Raw genomic sequence first — 15,982 nt, 5'->3', positions numbered from 1 at the left:
TATATATATATATATATATATATATATATATATATATATATATATATATATGTAGGGGAGGGTTACAGTGAGACCTCACTTGTTTAGGTAAGATAGTGAGATCACATCTTGTGCATCCATGTAATATTTTTTAATGGTTTTGATTGATTGACACACACACTTTGTACGCACACATTTAACCACCGTTCGCACACACTTCAACTTGGAATCTTAGTCAATCTAGACCATTAAAAATTTTTGAGATCAAATCTTGTACATCAATCACCGTTCGCACACATTTAATCACCATTTGCACACATTTAATCACCGTCTACACACACTTAATCACCATTCGCACACATTTTATATTACCGTTCGCACACACTTCAACTTAGCATCTTAAATCAATCTAGACCATTAAATTATTAAATGGATGCACTACAAGATCTGATCTCACGATCTTACCTAAACAAATGATCTCATATGATCCTAACTCTATATATTCAAATGTAATTAAAAAAACGCGGTGACATTTTCATAAATAAATTAAATTTTGGTGCAAGTTACAAGTGTTTTTTTTTTTTTTTTNTTTTTTTTTTTTTTTTGAAAACCAAGTTACAAGTGTTAAATGTGTAAATGTGCAAGTAGTTGGTGTAAGGTCATCTCCAACGTATGGGCAAAACGACAATTAGCAACGCCATTCCACCATCCCACCAAATCTTTGGTCTCCAATCAACAGCAAATGCAGCACCAAATGCCAAATAATTTAGCGTTGATGAACAGTGTCGCGCCATATGGTGCATGTGTTACTGTTCATCTGCGACAAATGTGAGAGGGGGATGAAATTGATGCTTTTGTCCTTGCTTATTTTTCATAATTTCAAATGTATCATTTATTTGTTTTATATGTAATTTTATTATTTTGTTAAATACTTATATTTAAAGTTTGTATGATTAAATATAAATTATACCATTTTAAAGATCTCATTAGGACGATCGAAGCAAGACTAATATTGAATATATATTAAATTAAATTTTCAAATACGTGAAACATAACTAGAACATAATAAAAACTAAAATACATACTACATAATATTGATATTAGAAAATACTATGCAATTTTGTAAACAAAACAAAAAAAAAAAAGACAATCATATGTGAGATCGAGTTGTCTATTAGATTTTTAAATTTGAAGTAGTCAGCACATATATATATATATATACATATATGATAGATATTTAGTGTGGAAAAAAAAGTAGTAAATACTCCATGAAATCACCTAGCTAGGTAGCAAAAAATGGAAAATTGTAAAAACAACAAAATGCAGGATATGAAAAGCAAATAGAGTGTAAAAATATTTTTAAAAAAAAATAAAAGTATAAATCTTAATATATATAATTAAGATTGACAATCATTCCAGATATCCCAACCATTGAAGAGTACTAATTCAGGATCATAAGCACCAAAATGACCGTTCTCAACATTAATCCAAAGCCAGTAGCAATGTACTCCATATGTTCTAAGCTCTGGACAACATTCATGAGGAGGAAATCCATACAATTCACGTCCATTATTTCCATCTGCTTGAACAGCTTTAACAATTTGTTTCCAGCATTCATTTGTTGGTTTCGGTTTTGAACATTCACATGATGAAAGTTTTATTGTTTCGCTCCATATAAGCAATCCCAATAAAAAGCAAAGTATATTGAAATTTGACATTATTTTAAATTTAATTTCTTTGGTTTGAAAGATATATGATGGTTTTACGTACAAATTAAAGTAGCTAGCATGCTAGCTATTAATAAAGTTTCGGATACATGCATGCATCAATTGAAATATCTTGTATGTATGTTATGACTAGCATTGAATAGAATATAAAAAGGACTAGATTGCTTTTTAGGATGGAAAGAGAAATTTATTTGTCACATGACAATCAGTGCACTGCATGTACTTACCATACAATGTATTGAATGCTTTATGTTTTAATCAAGCCCTCACCAGTCAAAAAATAAATATATAGAGCTTTATAAAATACTGAGAGCTTAATAAATAATGGCAGAGAAGGATGGGTGCCCAACCTTTGCTAAAAGAAGAAAAACAGAGAGAGATGTGAGGGTGGGAGTCTGAGAAGAGTGAGAGATCGATGAGAATGCTTTTTGCTTTGTCCAAAAAAAAAAATGCTTTTTGCTTGAGAGATGGTATTATTGAAAGGGAAGACTTTTGGTAAATTAAAATGGTACCACAGGTGCATGGTTCCCATACTTCCATGTTAACAAATTTAATATTTAATTAAAAAAAATAAATAAAAATTAAATCAGACACCTAGGTGTTGGTTATCCACGCCTAACATTTTTTTTTTTTTTTTAATTTTGACTACAGATAGATACAGAATCTAAAGGTTATTTTGGACCACGGTCTACAATGCAAGGTAGACTTGGTCCATGGTATAATTTGCAACAGACATGACATTGAAATTTGTTGGACTTATAGTTACAATTTGCCAATTATTGTTCCATATTTTCTTTGTTCGGTAATTTTTTCTTGTTATCGAACTCATGAGTCATGACCGACCCCTTTAAATTATTTTTATTTTTATTTTTACATTTCTTATAAAACAATAAAAACAGATAGCTTTATTCTATATGGTGTCATGATTTTTGCTAATTCAGTATTTGATATGATATAATCGTATTGTTTATTGTATATATATTGGATTAAATTACGAATGTTAATATTCTTTTAAGGCTATCAAATTCTATTCCCAAAATTTGAATTTCAATTCAAAATTTGATTTTAACCGTAATTAAAGGTTGAATTTCATATTTCCAGTGAAGCAAAAGAGATACGAGACCAATTAGGCTGTTTTCTATTTAATTTAACCTATTATATTATATAATAATTTGAATAATCATCCACCAACATTTTATGATAATTTCAAGTAATAAAGATTGGAAAACTACGTACCCGTAATCAAATTATTACAAGATAATACTTGATATGAATTCATAATATATGTAACTGGGCCACAACAAGAAAATAAATACTTGATATAAATAAAAACAACTCATAAATGCATGAGACTTGGGACTTGGTACTTTAGCTGCATGCATATGTGACCACACAACCATAATTAACATACATTGTTAATTATTGTCAAGAGAACAATGGTAAGGACACGGATACTTGTCAATCACTTGAACTACTTTGTCATCAAAGTACCAGTCAGTGAACATTTTTGAGATTGTCTGTAAAGATTAAAAAAAGTAATTTAGTTATACATAAACATCATATATATATATATATATATATATATATATATATATATATATATATAAATAATTAATATAATTAATACCTCATAACTACCATCCACGACCATGTCAAAATTCCAAGAAAGATATGGTAGTTGTTCATGAACAGTGGGAGATGTTATCAAGATTCCTCTGGATGAAGTATTGTCTTGTTTCGGCAAAACACTCAACAATTCCAATCTCAATTCTGAAAAAAAAGAAGAAGAAGAAGAAGAGATAATAATAATAACAAAAGCACACTACATTATTAATAGCATTCATATCATAACTATGTGTATAATTAAGAATGGGTTTTAGTTTATGTTTGCGTAGATCGATCGAGATGGAACGTAACGCAGAAGTGCAATTAGACCACTGAACTAAAAAAACGTGCAATTACTCCACTCAACGCCTCAAATGCGGTCAATTTCACCTCGCAGCCGGTTCATTCCCAATCTTTCCGATTGATTGCTGACCGGGATGATTACATGTCAATATTAATCTCTTTCTTTATTTTTCTTGGTTTTCCTTTTCTTCCAGCCTGTTAGAAACAAACTACCATATTTTCTTCTTCTATTTCTCTTCTTCATTCCAGAAACCTAAGAGCTCCATATTCTTCTTCAATTTATGCATTACTCTTTGCAAGCTTCCTCACTCAAAATCATATTAACATCAAGTGGAGGATAAAGACCATAAAGAACCGTTTGCTTCATTACCATCATGCTAGTATGCAGTCTGCAATTTCCCAAATCAACCATTTTCTTGCGCCCAGAGCTACCCAAATTCACAGCAAAAGCGCTAAACATAAACTTCTCCACCAACAACATCAACATAAATTATACTTAACACCAGCAACAAACCCATCAACATCATCACCACCATACTTCTCCAAGAACTCAAATGCAAAACCCCATTTTTAGATGCCCAATTCTTGGTTCTGTCAAACCAAGAGACACAGACACCATACTGGAATTATCATCATCATCACAACATCCCAAAAATGCAGAGGAAAGTACAATTAAACATAACCAAAAGTTCCAAAAGAACAGAGCATTATGCATCTCTTACCTAGAAAATTCTTGATGGGTACTTCAGAAACTGAAAACCCGGTCGGCCCATTCATTTTAGCTCCAAGAAACATGTGGGAAATTGTAGGTATTTCTAACAAAAAGCTTACATTTTAAAAACCTCCCTCTTGCAAACTCACTCACGCCCTAAGAGAAAAAAAAAATCAATCAAAATCCCCCTCTAAAGGGGTCAAAACTTTTCTAAGAAAGACAGTGACTTTTGGAGTTGAAAAGTGAAAATGGAAACTGGGGATTTGAGAAAAGAAGATAAAGAAATGCAAAGCAAGAAAGATGTAGAAAAAGAGGGTTGGGGTTGGGGCATCCGGTCACAAACGGGATAGAGATCCAGGTCGGTCTCCGGGAGAAGCAGTGACCGCAGCGGGAGGCGGCGTCTGAGGTGTTGCTCCGTCGGCACATCGGCGACTTGTGGGACCTACTCGGTTGTGAGTGAGGCGGCGATGAATTTGAGTTGGGAGAGGGACGGTGGAAGTCCAGAGAGGGAGAGTTCGATTGATGCATCCCATATGGCTATGAGTCCGATGAAGAAGAAGAAGATCAACGGTTGTTATCCGATGAAGAAGAAGAAGATCAACGGTGGTTACTTAATACTTACACACTGGAAATAATAAAAAATAAGGAAAATATTTGAAGCTGCCTACTATTGCCACGTAATGAGCCAGATCAGCGGTCAGTCGGAGAGAAGGGCTGGAACCGGTTACCAGGTGAAATTGGAGGCATTTGTGCTGTTGAGTGGAGTAATTGCACGTTTTTTAGGTCCAGTGGCCTGATTGCACTATCGCGTTACGTTCAGTGGCTAATTTGACCCTTATTCCTCATTATTAATATTTAGTGAACAAATCCAACCTTGCAAGGCCTTGATCATCTCAGTTGAACAATTCTTGAAATGGAAGCAAGTTTTGAGGGCATTTGCATGCTGTGGAAAAGTCAATTCTGCCTGAAAAATATAGTATTGAAATATATATACAAGTGCAAGTAAGACCAACATACATGAACTATGAATTGAAGACTATATGTTGTATTCTAACCTGAACCTGATCAAAAGCAGACATCAGGAAAAAGATAGGCGTTTTGATGTCTTGTTGCACATTTTCGGGGAAAAAACACTGCACCAGTTCACATACATACATACACTTGTGATTTATATTATATTTTGATGCTATTAATTATATATATATATAGAGAGAGATGCAACTGCACTCTGATCTGATCTTCATAATTAAGAATTAAGATATAGTTAATGTATGTGCTTCTCAGTTTTTGCAAAGTGAAAAAATAATTACCGAATAGGGACATATATAATTTTGATGTGCATGATTTTGGTAATGAATTCACTGATCCCTGCTCCAAATATAATTAAAAAAAAAAAAAAAGCTTTTGATTAGTTTATAGGCATAGAAATCTCCACAACAAATCTGATTTGATCTGAGCTACACAATTAAGCAATTAAAATAAGCATTTATCTAGTACTTCCAACACATTAAAAGAACAAGACAAATATAAACGTACGTTTTCCTTAATTGTAATTGTATATACGTTGAAGGTGCACGTGAAACAAATTAATTAAAAGATTTAGATGGATGGAGTAATACATGTTGTGCGATTAATCCTTGGAAGTAATGGAATAAATAGGTCTCCACAATCTTTGAACCTTCTCCTGTAAGGAATTACGTACATATATACACAAATTTAAAAACCATATATATGTCAAAGTTTGATATATATAATTATTATTTGTAGAGTACGTAGAATGGATTGAAGTCCATACAAGAGATGGATTGAGAACATGCATGAATGTATATATAGAAATCTTACGAAGGGAAAAAATATGCAGCATCTGATAAGCATTTTACTCTACAAGCATTGGGAATAAGTTCACGAAATGCATCACAATGAAGAGTAGTTGCAATCCCTCCTGCAGAGCTACCCACAATATTATCACCTCATAGATTAGATGGATGTCCAGTATAATCTATTAAAGATCAAATACATATCTTAGCTTGTATAATTTAATTTGTTGTTAAAGATATGATTGCCTTAAATAATATGAAATGCAGCTTACATTTTCGGCCATTCCCATCCCCTTTTAATTTGAAGCAACTCTTGCATCACCGCGTTGAATACTCTTTCCCCTCTAAAGTAGAGGTTGGTGCCCTGCAACAATATAATCACCAAACATAAATATGTATATAATTTACTTAGTTTGCAAATCAATGAATTGCACCATGAAAATTAAAATATAATATAATCGGTTTGGAACCGTGTCTCATAAAATTATAATTCAAATGATTTAAAATAAAAATGTAACTAACAAATTTTATGTTGAGGGCTTACATTGTAAACTGTTTCGGTGTCTCCAGTGAAGGATCCTCCGTCACAGTAAGTAATTAAAACTTTGTTCCAATTAAAGAAAGCTATAATTTTCATAAAAAATATATTAGTAAATTATTTATATATATATATATATATATATATATATATATATATATATATATATATATGTATGTATGTATAAAGCGAATACAATTAATACTTAAATTATTTGGAGTTAATATTTAATTTATACCAGCATTCTTGTCTTTCTCGTTGCTTAAAATATAATCAAACAAGTATGGCTTGGGATCTTCAGTGATATTTCTAGTCTCCGCATATGGTAAGCAATCGATGAAATTATTGACGCACCATCCTCCTCCCTGAAATGAAATCCAAGTAAACCATTCATGGATTGTGTCTTATAATTCAAAAAGAAGTTTGATTTGAATTATTTTTGTTTAATATAATATATACTTAGCTTACAGGAAGATATACTAGCCAGTTGTTAACTCCCTGGTCAAATCCTTGAAAAAAGTAGTATGATGCTGGTTTCCCGGTCAAACAAACTGAGAGGAATATATATATATGAAACAATTATCATTTTATATATATATATATATATATATTATTACTACATTACAAAATTAATGAAATAATAAATCAATGGAAATTAAAGTTTAGAACCCTAAGCTATATATAAGGAATAGAATAAATATTACCAGCTCTAGTATCACTCTCTACTAGTGTTGGATTAACATATAATCCTGAAAAAAAAAAAAATACTTGTTATCAGCAAACTAAAAGAAACAACATTGAAAGATTATTGTATAAATTAAAGAAAGTAAAATATTTTCTTCAAAGCTTAAGAAAACTAACTAGAAAAATTAAAGAATAATCCTTGTTATCAGCAAACTAAAAGAAACAAAATTGAAAGATTATTGTATAAATTAAAGAAAGTAAAATATTTTTTTTAAAGCTTAAGAAAACTAACTAGAAAAATTAAAGAATAAGGCAGGCATATACCATTAGAAGTGCTGATGAGATGAAAGACGAAGAAGAGCAATATGAATTCCATTTCGATCTTTCAAATCAGATAGATCACTAATGCTATGCTTCACTTTGTTCTCTCTTTACAAACTAGCCATCACTCCTTGAGATATATATAGAGAGCATTTACCTTTGGTGATTTTTTTTTTTTTTTTAATGTTCCTGTACTCTAGTCCCAAACAAATGTTCAGTAGTTTTGTAGTTAATAAAATATTGTTTACTACGATTAACATATTACTTATGGCAAGTACGAATGACATAATACGTTAATTGCACGTACATATACTATATGTTAAATGCACATACATATACTATATGTTAACTGCATATATATACATAATATGTTGATTGTATTAGACAAATAATTTATTAACTACAAATACATAATAGGTTAACGGTAGATACAAAAATTAATAGTAATCTCATAGACCCTGGTTCATCTTGCAAGGTGGACCTGTGTTCAAAATACACAATTTACATACTGAATGTTCGCAATTTACATATTGAATGTTTACAATTTGGATTATGAACATTCAGTATGTAAATTGTGTAATTTAGACTCGGGTCCACCTTGCAAGGTAGACTCGGATTCACAGAATAATTTACTACACAAAATTTATATGTCATTTTAGAACAGAGTCTGCAATGCAAGATGAACCACGGTCTATGGTATAATTTGCTTTTGTAAGAATATATCATAAACCTATTAACCCAGCCCAAGACCCAAGTTTCAATTTATTATAGCTTTTGTGTATAAGAACAAATTTAATTTTGGGATTCTCAACACAAGGCGGTCCGCCACCTTATTCTGTTCACAATAGATCACCCAGAGTGATGTCCTCCAACCTCTATTAATCCACCATTTAGCTCTTTCATTTTTATATCAAACGAATTCATATTATAAAATTAATATGATGTAAAGAAATATCAATTCTTGATTTATTGTATAAGCTCATGAAAAATCCAACTGGAATATTATAAGTGGAGATAGACTGCATTTACCTATATTTGACAATCAATGTGTCACATGTAATGTCTAAAAATATAACAAACCAAATAGATTAACAATATAACCCTCATGTTCAATTAGAATAAGCTCTAACTTAAAGGGCGTCTTAGATATTGCTATCAAAATTGAGTATTTTTGAGACTTCTATGCCTTTTGTATTTTTTTTAAAAATTTTAAATTTAATCATCATCCAAATAAATCTATCAATATATGTTTTTTTGGTATGTTATTCATCAAATCAAATAATCAATATTATAATTTAATTGAAGATTTTTTTTTTCCTTTATACGATTTGTATATACAAATGCTCTTTCTTGTTTGAAAATGTACGATTTATATAATATTTTTTCCTTTGAATCATGTATGATTATATAGAAAACTATGACATAAAGAATATTATGTATTACAATATAGAAGACTAAGTTATAAAGAATTAATAGTCTATTATTAATTCTCAATGAGACATCACAATATATACGGGAGCCAATTATGCATTACCTTTTTCCCTATGATATTGCTTTTGTAGTATTATGTGATAACATAACACAATGAGGTAACATTTTTCGTGAAACATAACACAATGAAAAGCAAATAAGGTGGGCTTGCTTTTCTAGTATTATTCTATGAAAACATAGCACATGGATGTTAACATTTTTCTTGTCTAACAGAAAAGTAAATACAAATAGTCTTTGATCCATATTAATGTTATTTTAATTTTTTTAACCAAAGAAACGACTCCTATTTTTTCTAACCAAAGAAAATATAAAGATAGAGAGAGGACATGCATTACCAAAACCTTGAAAAATTGGGGACAAATTAAGTTTGAGGACGAACCAAATAGCTAGTATTTTTGTTTCTCTACATGCGTAACAACAATAATTCATTTTCATTTGAGAAAATATTACTTGAATTCAAAAGTTTTACTTCCTATTTTTACTTACACAATTAAAATTTCGATATTGATAGTTTTTTTGGAACTCAGAAGATTAAGATTACTTATCATATATTATTGTGCCAAAGATATTGTGGTCTAGTGGCACCCGGTGTCCCAGTTTACACTCCCACATGAATGATGTGAGTGGATTTGAGCCTCAATCAATGGAGGCAACTGTTGACTCTTTGTGCTTCAATAGTGAGTAAAAATGAGAAAATATATAAAGATGGGAAGTTAAGTATAACTCTTTCATTTAATTTGTTTTAATATCATCTTTCTTTTCCTTCTTTTTATTTTACTTTGCATTTATTATCAACATCTTTCTTTTCCTCTCATATACGCCTTATGGTAAAATAGTTAGCCTAAGTTAATTTTGGCTTATTTGACCACTATTAGCTGTTTGACTTGGTTAAACAATTAATATGTGTGTTTAATTAATTAGCTTTTTTTTTAAAACTTATTACTTTAAAATGTTAAAATTTAAAAAGATGCTCAGAGTAGCTTTTTCGATCAAATTTTTGAGAAATTAATTTTGTATAATCCGCTATTAGCTAACAGCTAATTTACCAAATTCTTTTCTACAATCAACTAATGCTATCAACTAGTTAAATCTACTAATTCAATCAACTAACCGCTATTTACCAAACATCTCTTATAATCTTTTTTTAAAAAAGTGGTTTTTCCTTTTTATTTGGTCGATCCGATCCCTCATCTGTACTTCTACTTCACCAACTTGTTTTTTTTTTTTAATGTTCTTTTTCCATTTGCTTTGATCCCTCATCTTCTACTTAATAATAATATTATTATAAAATTAATACATTTGAAAAAAAATAACTTAGTAATAAATTTATGTTCATGTTTTAAAAAATAACTAAACATAAAAAAATTACAAATTTTTAATTTTTTTTAACTAAAACGAAAAAAATATTATCTAACTTTTATCTAAACACTAAGAATTTTTTTTTTTTAAAATATAATCATTATAAAAAATTCCTTTTGTATTTTCAAGGAACCTTTAGTTACCCATCAAGTGCCTTTTGTGGGCAAGCCTAGCACATAACTTTTTAAAAATAAAACAACTTTTACACATAAAAGGCAAAAGGTAAAATGCATGATTGCATGTATTGTTTTTTATTTGATTATAATATATTGTATAGATATTCATTAATGATACCATCCACCATAAAGCCTATGCCAATTTGATTTGACTAGAAGCGTAGTAGTGCGTGTTTCTATCCCATCTCTTCCGTTGCTATCTATTGCATGCCATTTATTGTGTTATTTGGTTATTACCAACTAGCTAGCTGCATAGATGTTAATGCTTCTCCGGACACGTTCAAAACTGATAATATTTACAGAAATATTATAACTTTTTTTTTTTCCTAAAGGCATTGTTCCTCCGATTATTTTAAATCAAATAGACAATTAAAATTATTTCACATTTTTACAAAAAAATACATGTACTTACTTGTCCATATATTTATGCACTACATTTTTTAAGAAAATAGTTGACAATATATTTGAGATCGTTTCTAGATGCACAACCAGACATTATAAGATGAATAATCGTATTTACATAAATTTCACCACATTTTCTTCTTAATTTTTAACTCTTGATCATTGTCTTAAATGAACTGATGAGATTAATTATTTGCAATTCTCAAGGGAAGGATGGTTCTCATGGAATCCTTTGCTTTTATATATATATATATATATATATATATATAAATAAAAGAGTGATCACATTAATTTTATTTTAATTTTTTAACCAAAAAAATCAACTTTTATTATCGATTTGAAACTATAAGGAAAGGGAGAGAGGACATAACCAAACCCTTAGCTTGAAAAATTGGGGACAAATTTGTCAATACATATCAATCAAAATGAAAAGGAGTAGAGACCTTATGGTTGAACCTTCCGCCCTTCATCCGACTACATGCCAGCGTTATTATATCCTTAAGAGGTCATACAACCCTAAATAAGTCCGACAATGACTAAGACTATGAAACTAATATCGTGTTAAGAATGCCCTCTAACTCTTGTAAGTTTATAGAATGATTATGAGTCATATATATGCTATAAAGCTATATATCTCGAGAGTCACCACATTAATGTGATATATATATATAAAGTTGGTCGAGTAGTTAGACAGATAGTTGCCTATTATTCTTATTGATTTCTTGAACAATATAATTATATATAATGTATTTTTAATGTAATTATATACAACTTTTTTTCTTCCGATCCTTTTAAACTTTTTTCGTTGTCCTGTGCTACCGCCGACCTGCTGCGTCTGGTACTTGTCTTCCACAATATCTCTTCGACTGTCTATATATATGTGTGTGAGAAGCAGAGACAAATTAAGCTAAGTTAGTATACCTACAAAATTCTCTTACTCTGAGATCTTCCGGCAGCTGGCTCAATATATTATCTCAGCTCTGATCTATTTATATTAGCTCCATCTTAAACAAATGGCGGAAACCAAGCGCCTCTTATTCTTCTTCCTCGTCTTTCAACTTATTACAATTACTTCCAATGGTGCCCTATTCTTTTTCTACTTACTGCTCTAATCTTAAACTTTTTAGTTAAGATCCAAACTATTTTACTTTCTTTTAAGTTTCTGATCTCATAGAATATAAGATAACAAGCTAGCTAAGGATATGGTTTTCTTTTCTTTTCTTTTTCAGGATTATTTGTTAATCCAACACTGGTGCAGTCTGATGCTGGAGCTGGTAATATTATATTTAATTTATTCCATCTATTCTAGCTTCTGATCTACTAGCTAGGGTTCTAATAAAACTTTTAATTTATTATTTCATTAATTAATTTCACATTCATATATTCCTTTCAGTTTGCTTGACTGGGAAGCCAGCTTCCTATTACTTTTTTCAAGGATTCGGCAATGGAATTGGGAATTGGATAGTATATCTTCCTGTAAGCTAAGTATATATATATTAAACAAAAAAAATTATAAATCAAATTGCATTTTGAATTATAAGACACAATCCTTGAATTATTTACTTGATCGAATTTCAGGGAGGAGCATGGTGCGCCACTCCTGGATTTTGCATCCAATATGCTGCAGATCATAATATTACCTTAGATCCAATACCATTCTATTTTGGTAACATTCTGGACAAGGACGAAGAAAAAAATCCAGGTATATTTGTTTTAATTTAATACACATTTTTACAATTCCATATACTTTACTGATTAATGAAATATTTTTTTACAAATTATATTATAGATTTCTTTGACTGGAATAAAGTTGTGATCACCTACTGTGATGGATCATCATTCACAGGCGATTCCCAAACAATTTACAATGTATGTTGGCATTGTGTGTGTGTATATACTCAGTATAATTTAATTTGTAAACTAAGTGTACTATTTTGCAGGGCACCAATCTCTACTTCAGAGGTGCTAGGATTTTCGATGCTGTTATGCAAGAGTTGCTTCAAAAGGGAATGATAATGGCCCATAACGTAACATTTTCGCAATTTGTTGTTATATTATTATTATTATTATTATTATTAATGTTATTGTTATAGGCACTTCTGTTTGGTAGTTCTGCCGGAGGAGTTGCGGCTACACTTCATTGTGATGGATTTCGCAATTTGTTGCCTTATGCTATTCGAGTAAAATGTTTGTCGGATGCTGGATATTTCTTTCCTTCGTAAGATTTATATATAATTTTATTAAAGTTCTATCTTCTTTTTAAGACTTGTAATTTGATATATCATATAATTAATTATAGCAAATTTTCACATAAAAAGATTACATGACTTTTTGATATTTGTGTATATATAATTACTATAATTAACAGGACAAGATTTGAAGGGAACAGTTTTACACCAACCTTCCAAGGATTGATAACATTGCATGTATTTTTCTCTTCTTTCCTTTATTTTTACATCTTCAAAAATATATATACAAAAGCATTGGTGTGTGTATATATATGTTTTGTTCTTTACTAGGAGATATGGAGTAGTAAATAAAAATAAACTATGCTACAAATCCCTAATTTTGCCACTCACAAACTAATTACTCTATAATGTGACAAAATTCTAGACAGTACAATGAATACATAAAGCTATTTTATAAAAAAAAATAAAAATTAAAGTTTAGGATTTTGTCACTGCAGCTAAGGAATAATTGGGTTGTGAGTGATAAATTAAGGATAATAAACATTTTTCAATAAAGAATTAAATCAATTTGCTTTTATATATATACAATACAATTTATTTCTTGCAGAGATTTTTATATTATACAATCAAATCAAAAGTTTAATTTATTTATATGGATCAGGGATCCACTAAGTCGTTACCCAAAACTTGCACATCGAGATTAAGTCCGCATCTGGTAATTAATATCTTAATTAGTTATTCTTAATTTTAATTGTTTCAGCTTTAATATGAACGTACTTATATTAATTATTATTGTGAACGTACAATTGTGCATGGATCGAATGCAGTGCTTCTTTGCTCAGAATGTGCAGCAAGATATCCAAACTCCTATCTTTTTCTTGATGTCTGCGTTCGATAATGTTCAGGTTAGACGATAGTAGGTGTTTTACTTTAAATGCACCATGTATATACGATATATGATATTTGTTACAGTAATTAAAAAGAAAATTAAGAAATCCATATGTAGTGTGTGTATGTGTTTATGATCTAATTTCATTATTTGTCATCTATTCATAGTGTGGGTTATATATGTTGTTATTTTTCCTTAACATGTTTCAGGTATCATGGACTTTTAAACATAATGCAACAATAAAAAATTGCATCGTGAATTGCACTACTTGTTCAAGTGAGATTTATAAAGTCTTACAAGGTTAGCATTATCTAATTTAATTAAGCACAAAAAATAATTCATTTTCTTACTATACATTCACACAAGTATAGTTGGAACAACTCTACACACATTATGATCAAATAGTTATTATGTGTTTTATGTATGTTTTCCAGATTTAAGATTGGAGTTTTTGAGTCTATTGCCAAATCAAACAAATTCATTGTCAAAAGGAGTCTTGATTACCTCCCTTACTGCTCATGGACAAGAACCATCTCGTAACTGGGATTTAGACATGGTAATCGAGGGGAGTAATGAGGTATTATAATCAACTCAATTGTTTATCCTTATGTAATTGATCATATAATATTTCACTTCATAAATATTCTTTTTTTTTTTGACAGACAATTGCAAAACTATTTAGAGACTGGTACTTTGACAGGAGAGGAGTTTATATAATAGACAAATATCCATATCCGTACCTCAATAATTGTTCATCAGTACCAAGTAACAGTCTCACCTGATTAATTTGCAGTGCATGGATGACGTATAGTATGTAATCATGCACAATATCCTATCCTATGCTTTATGTACTTGTTAATCGAAAGGATGACTAAGCTAAGCTTAAGCTAGCAAGCAATCACAGTCAATGTAATGTTTGCTACTTATAAAACATGGTATCATAAATACAAAATATATAATTAGTCTAAACTTACTTTGTTGTAATTTTGTAATTATATTATTCACAACTAAAAGTGCATTTACCATAAAATTTTATTATATAAAACTAACAATATATATATATATATATATATATATATATATATACATTCAATTTGTACAGGAAGTCATTAAATATTATGCATACTATTTGTATAATATTAATTTCTCTCTTGTCATAACATACAAGATGTATTGATTGATGGATATAGCTAACGCATTTTAACATTTATTTGTGAATTGAACAAAAGAATAATATTAGAAATGCAAAGTTTCAACTCTAATGCCATCTTCTTTTTGTTGGTATTGGTGCTATCTATATCAATTGGAAGAATAAGACTCATCATGTGATGTTGAGGATCTAAAATGTTCAATAGAAGAACCAACTGATGAATGTTGGAAATTAATTCTTGGAATTGTTCAAGCAGATGGAATTAATGGACGCCAGCGTCCAGGGCCTTCTCTCGATTGTTGTTCAAAGGTTTTAAACACATGGGGGTTTGGTTGTTATTGGACTTGGGTAAATAATGAGAATGACAAACTTGCACCTCTTGGTGGTTATGATGTTGAACTTGTATTTTTCAATGGTGAAAGCACGTGGGCTTATTGTGAACGACTTGAAAACGTAACTAATCCAAGATATAGTTATGATACTTTCAATTATATTTTCAATTATACGTACGAGTAATGTTTCAAAATTGTCTTATTTCAATTTCAAGCGAGGGGGATCCTTATGGAGTGATTTCATGCATGCTCGCTACCCAGAAGACTCGTCCAGGCATTCGGGCTCCCTTACTTTGCGTCGTATACAA

The 15,982-nt window shown here is 30.1% G+C and overlaps 2 protein-coding genes across 2 annotated transcripts; one reads left to right on the top strand and one right to left on the bottom strand.

Annotated features, from left to right (window-relative positions):
- Window positions 1-5,374: 5,374 nt before the first annotated feature.
- LOC116012143 lies at window positions 5,375-7,071 on the bottom strand. Its single transcript, XM_031251623.1, has 6 exons — window positions 7,036-7,071; window positions 6,416-6,507; window positions 6,169-6,276; window positions 5,946-6,010; window positions 5,637-5,694; window positions 5,375-5,459 (listed from the first exon to the last, which is right to left on the bottom strand). Exons 1-6 carry the CDS (start codon window positions 7,069-7,071, stop codon window positions 5,405-5,407), a joined length of 414 nt encoding a protein of 137 aa, XP_031107483.1. The 3' UTR covers window positions 5,375-5,404.
- Window positions 7,072-12,051: 4,980 nt separating this feature from the next.
- Window positions 12,052-15,125, top strand: LOC116010867 (pectin acetylesterase 8-like). Its single transcript, XM_031250383.1, has 13 exons — window positions 12,052-12,194; window positions 12,344-12,388; window positions 12,508-12,590; window positions 12,693-12,816; window positions 12,904-12,983; window positions 13,055-13,141; window positions 13,208-13,332; window positions 13,483-13,540; window positions 13,965-14,018; window positions 14,131-14,208; window positions 14,402-14,492; window positions 14,627-14,769; window positions 14,855-15,125. Exons 1-13 carry the CDS (start codon window positions 12,128-12,130, stop codon window positions 14,972-14,974), a joined length of 1,155 nt encoding a protein of 384 aa, XP_031106243.1. The 5' UTR covers window positions 12,052-12,127; the 3' UTR covers window positions 14,975-15,125.
- The last annotated feature ends 857 nt before the right edge of the window (window positions 15,126-15,982 follow it).

The sequence above is a fragment of the Ipomoea triloba genome, chromosome 1 (assembly GCF_003576645.1).
Source record: "Ipomoea triloba cultivar NCNSP0323 chromosome 1, ASM357664v1".
Classification (NCBI taxonomy): Eukaryota; Viridiplantae; Streptophyta; class Magnoliopsida; order Solanales; family Convolvulaceae; genus Ipomoea; species Ipomoea triloba.
Note: the sequence above shows the minus strand (reverse complement) of the source record. Positions and strands in the feature narration are given on the sequence as shown.

Coding starts and splice junctions, on each gene's coding strand:
- LOC116010867 (XM_031250383.1), top strand. CDS start 12,128: ATGGCGGAAACCAAGCGCCTCTTATTCTTCTTCCTCGTCTTTCAACTT. Junction 12,591..12,692: donor ATTGGATAGTATATCTTCCT/GTAAGCTAAGTA, acceptor ATCGAATTTCAG/GGAGGAGCATGGTGCGCCAC. Junction 14,770..14,854: donor TAATCGAGGGGAGTAATGAG/GTATTATAATCA, acceptor TTTTTTTGACAG/ACAATTGCAAAACTATTTAG.
- LOC116012143 (XM_031251623.1), bottom strand. CDS start 7,071: ATGGTTTACTTGGATTTCATTTCAGGGAGGAGGATG. Junction 6,277..6,415: donor GGATGGGAATGGCCGAAAAT/GTAAGCTGCATT, acceptor TATTGTGGGTAG/CTCTGCAGGAGGGATTGCAA. Junction 5,695..5,945: donor AAGGATTAATCGCACAACAT/GTATTACTCCAT, acceptor TATTTGGAGCAG/GGATCAGTGAATTCATTACC.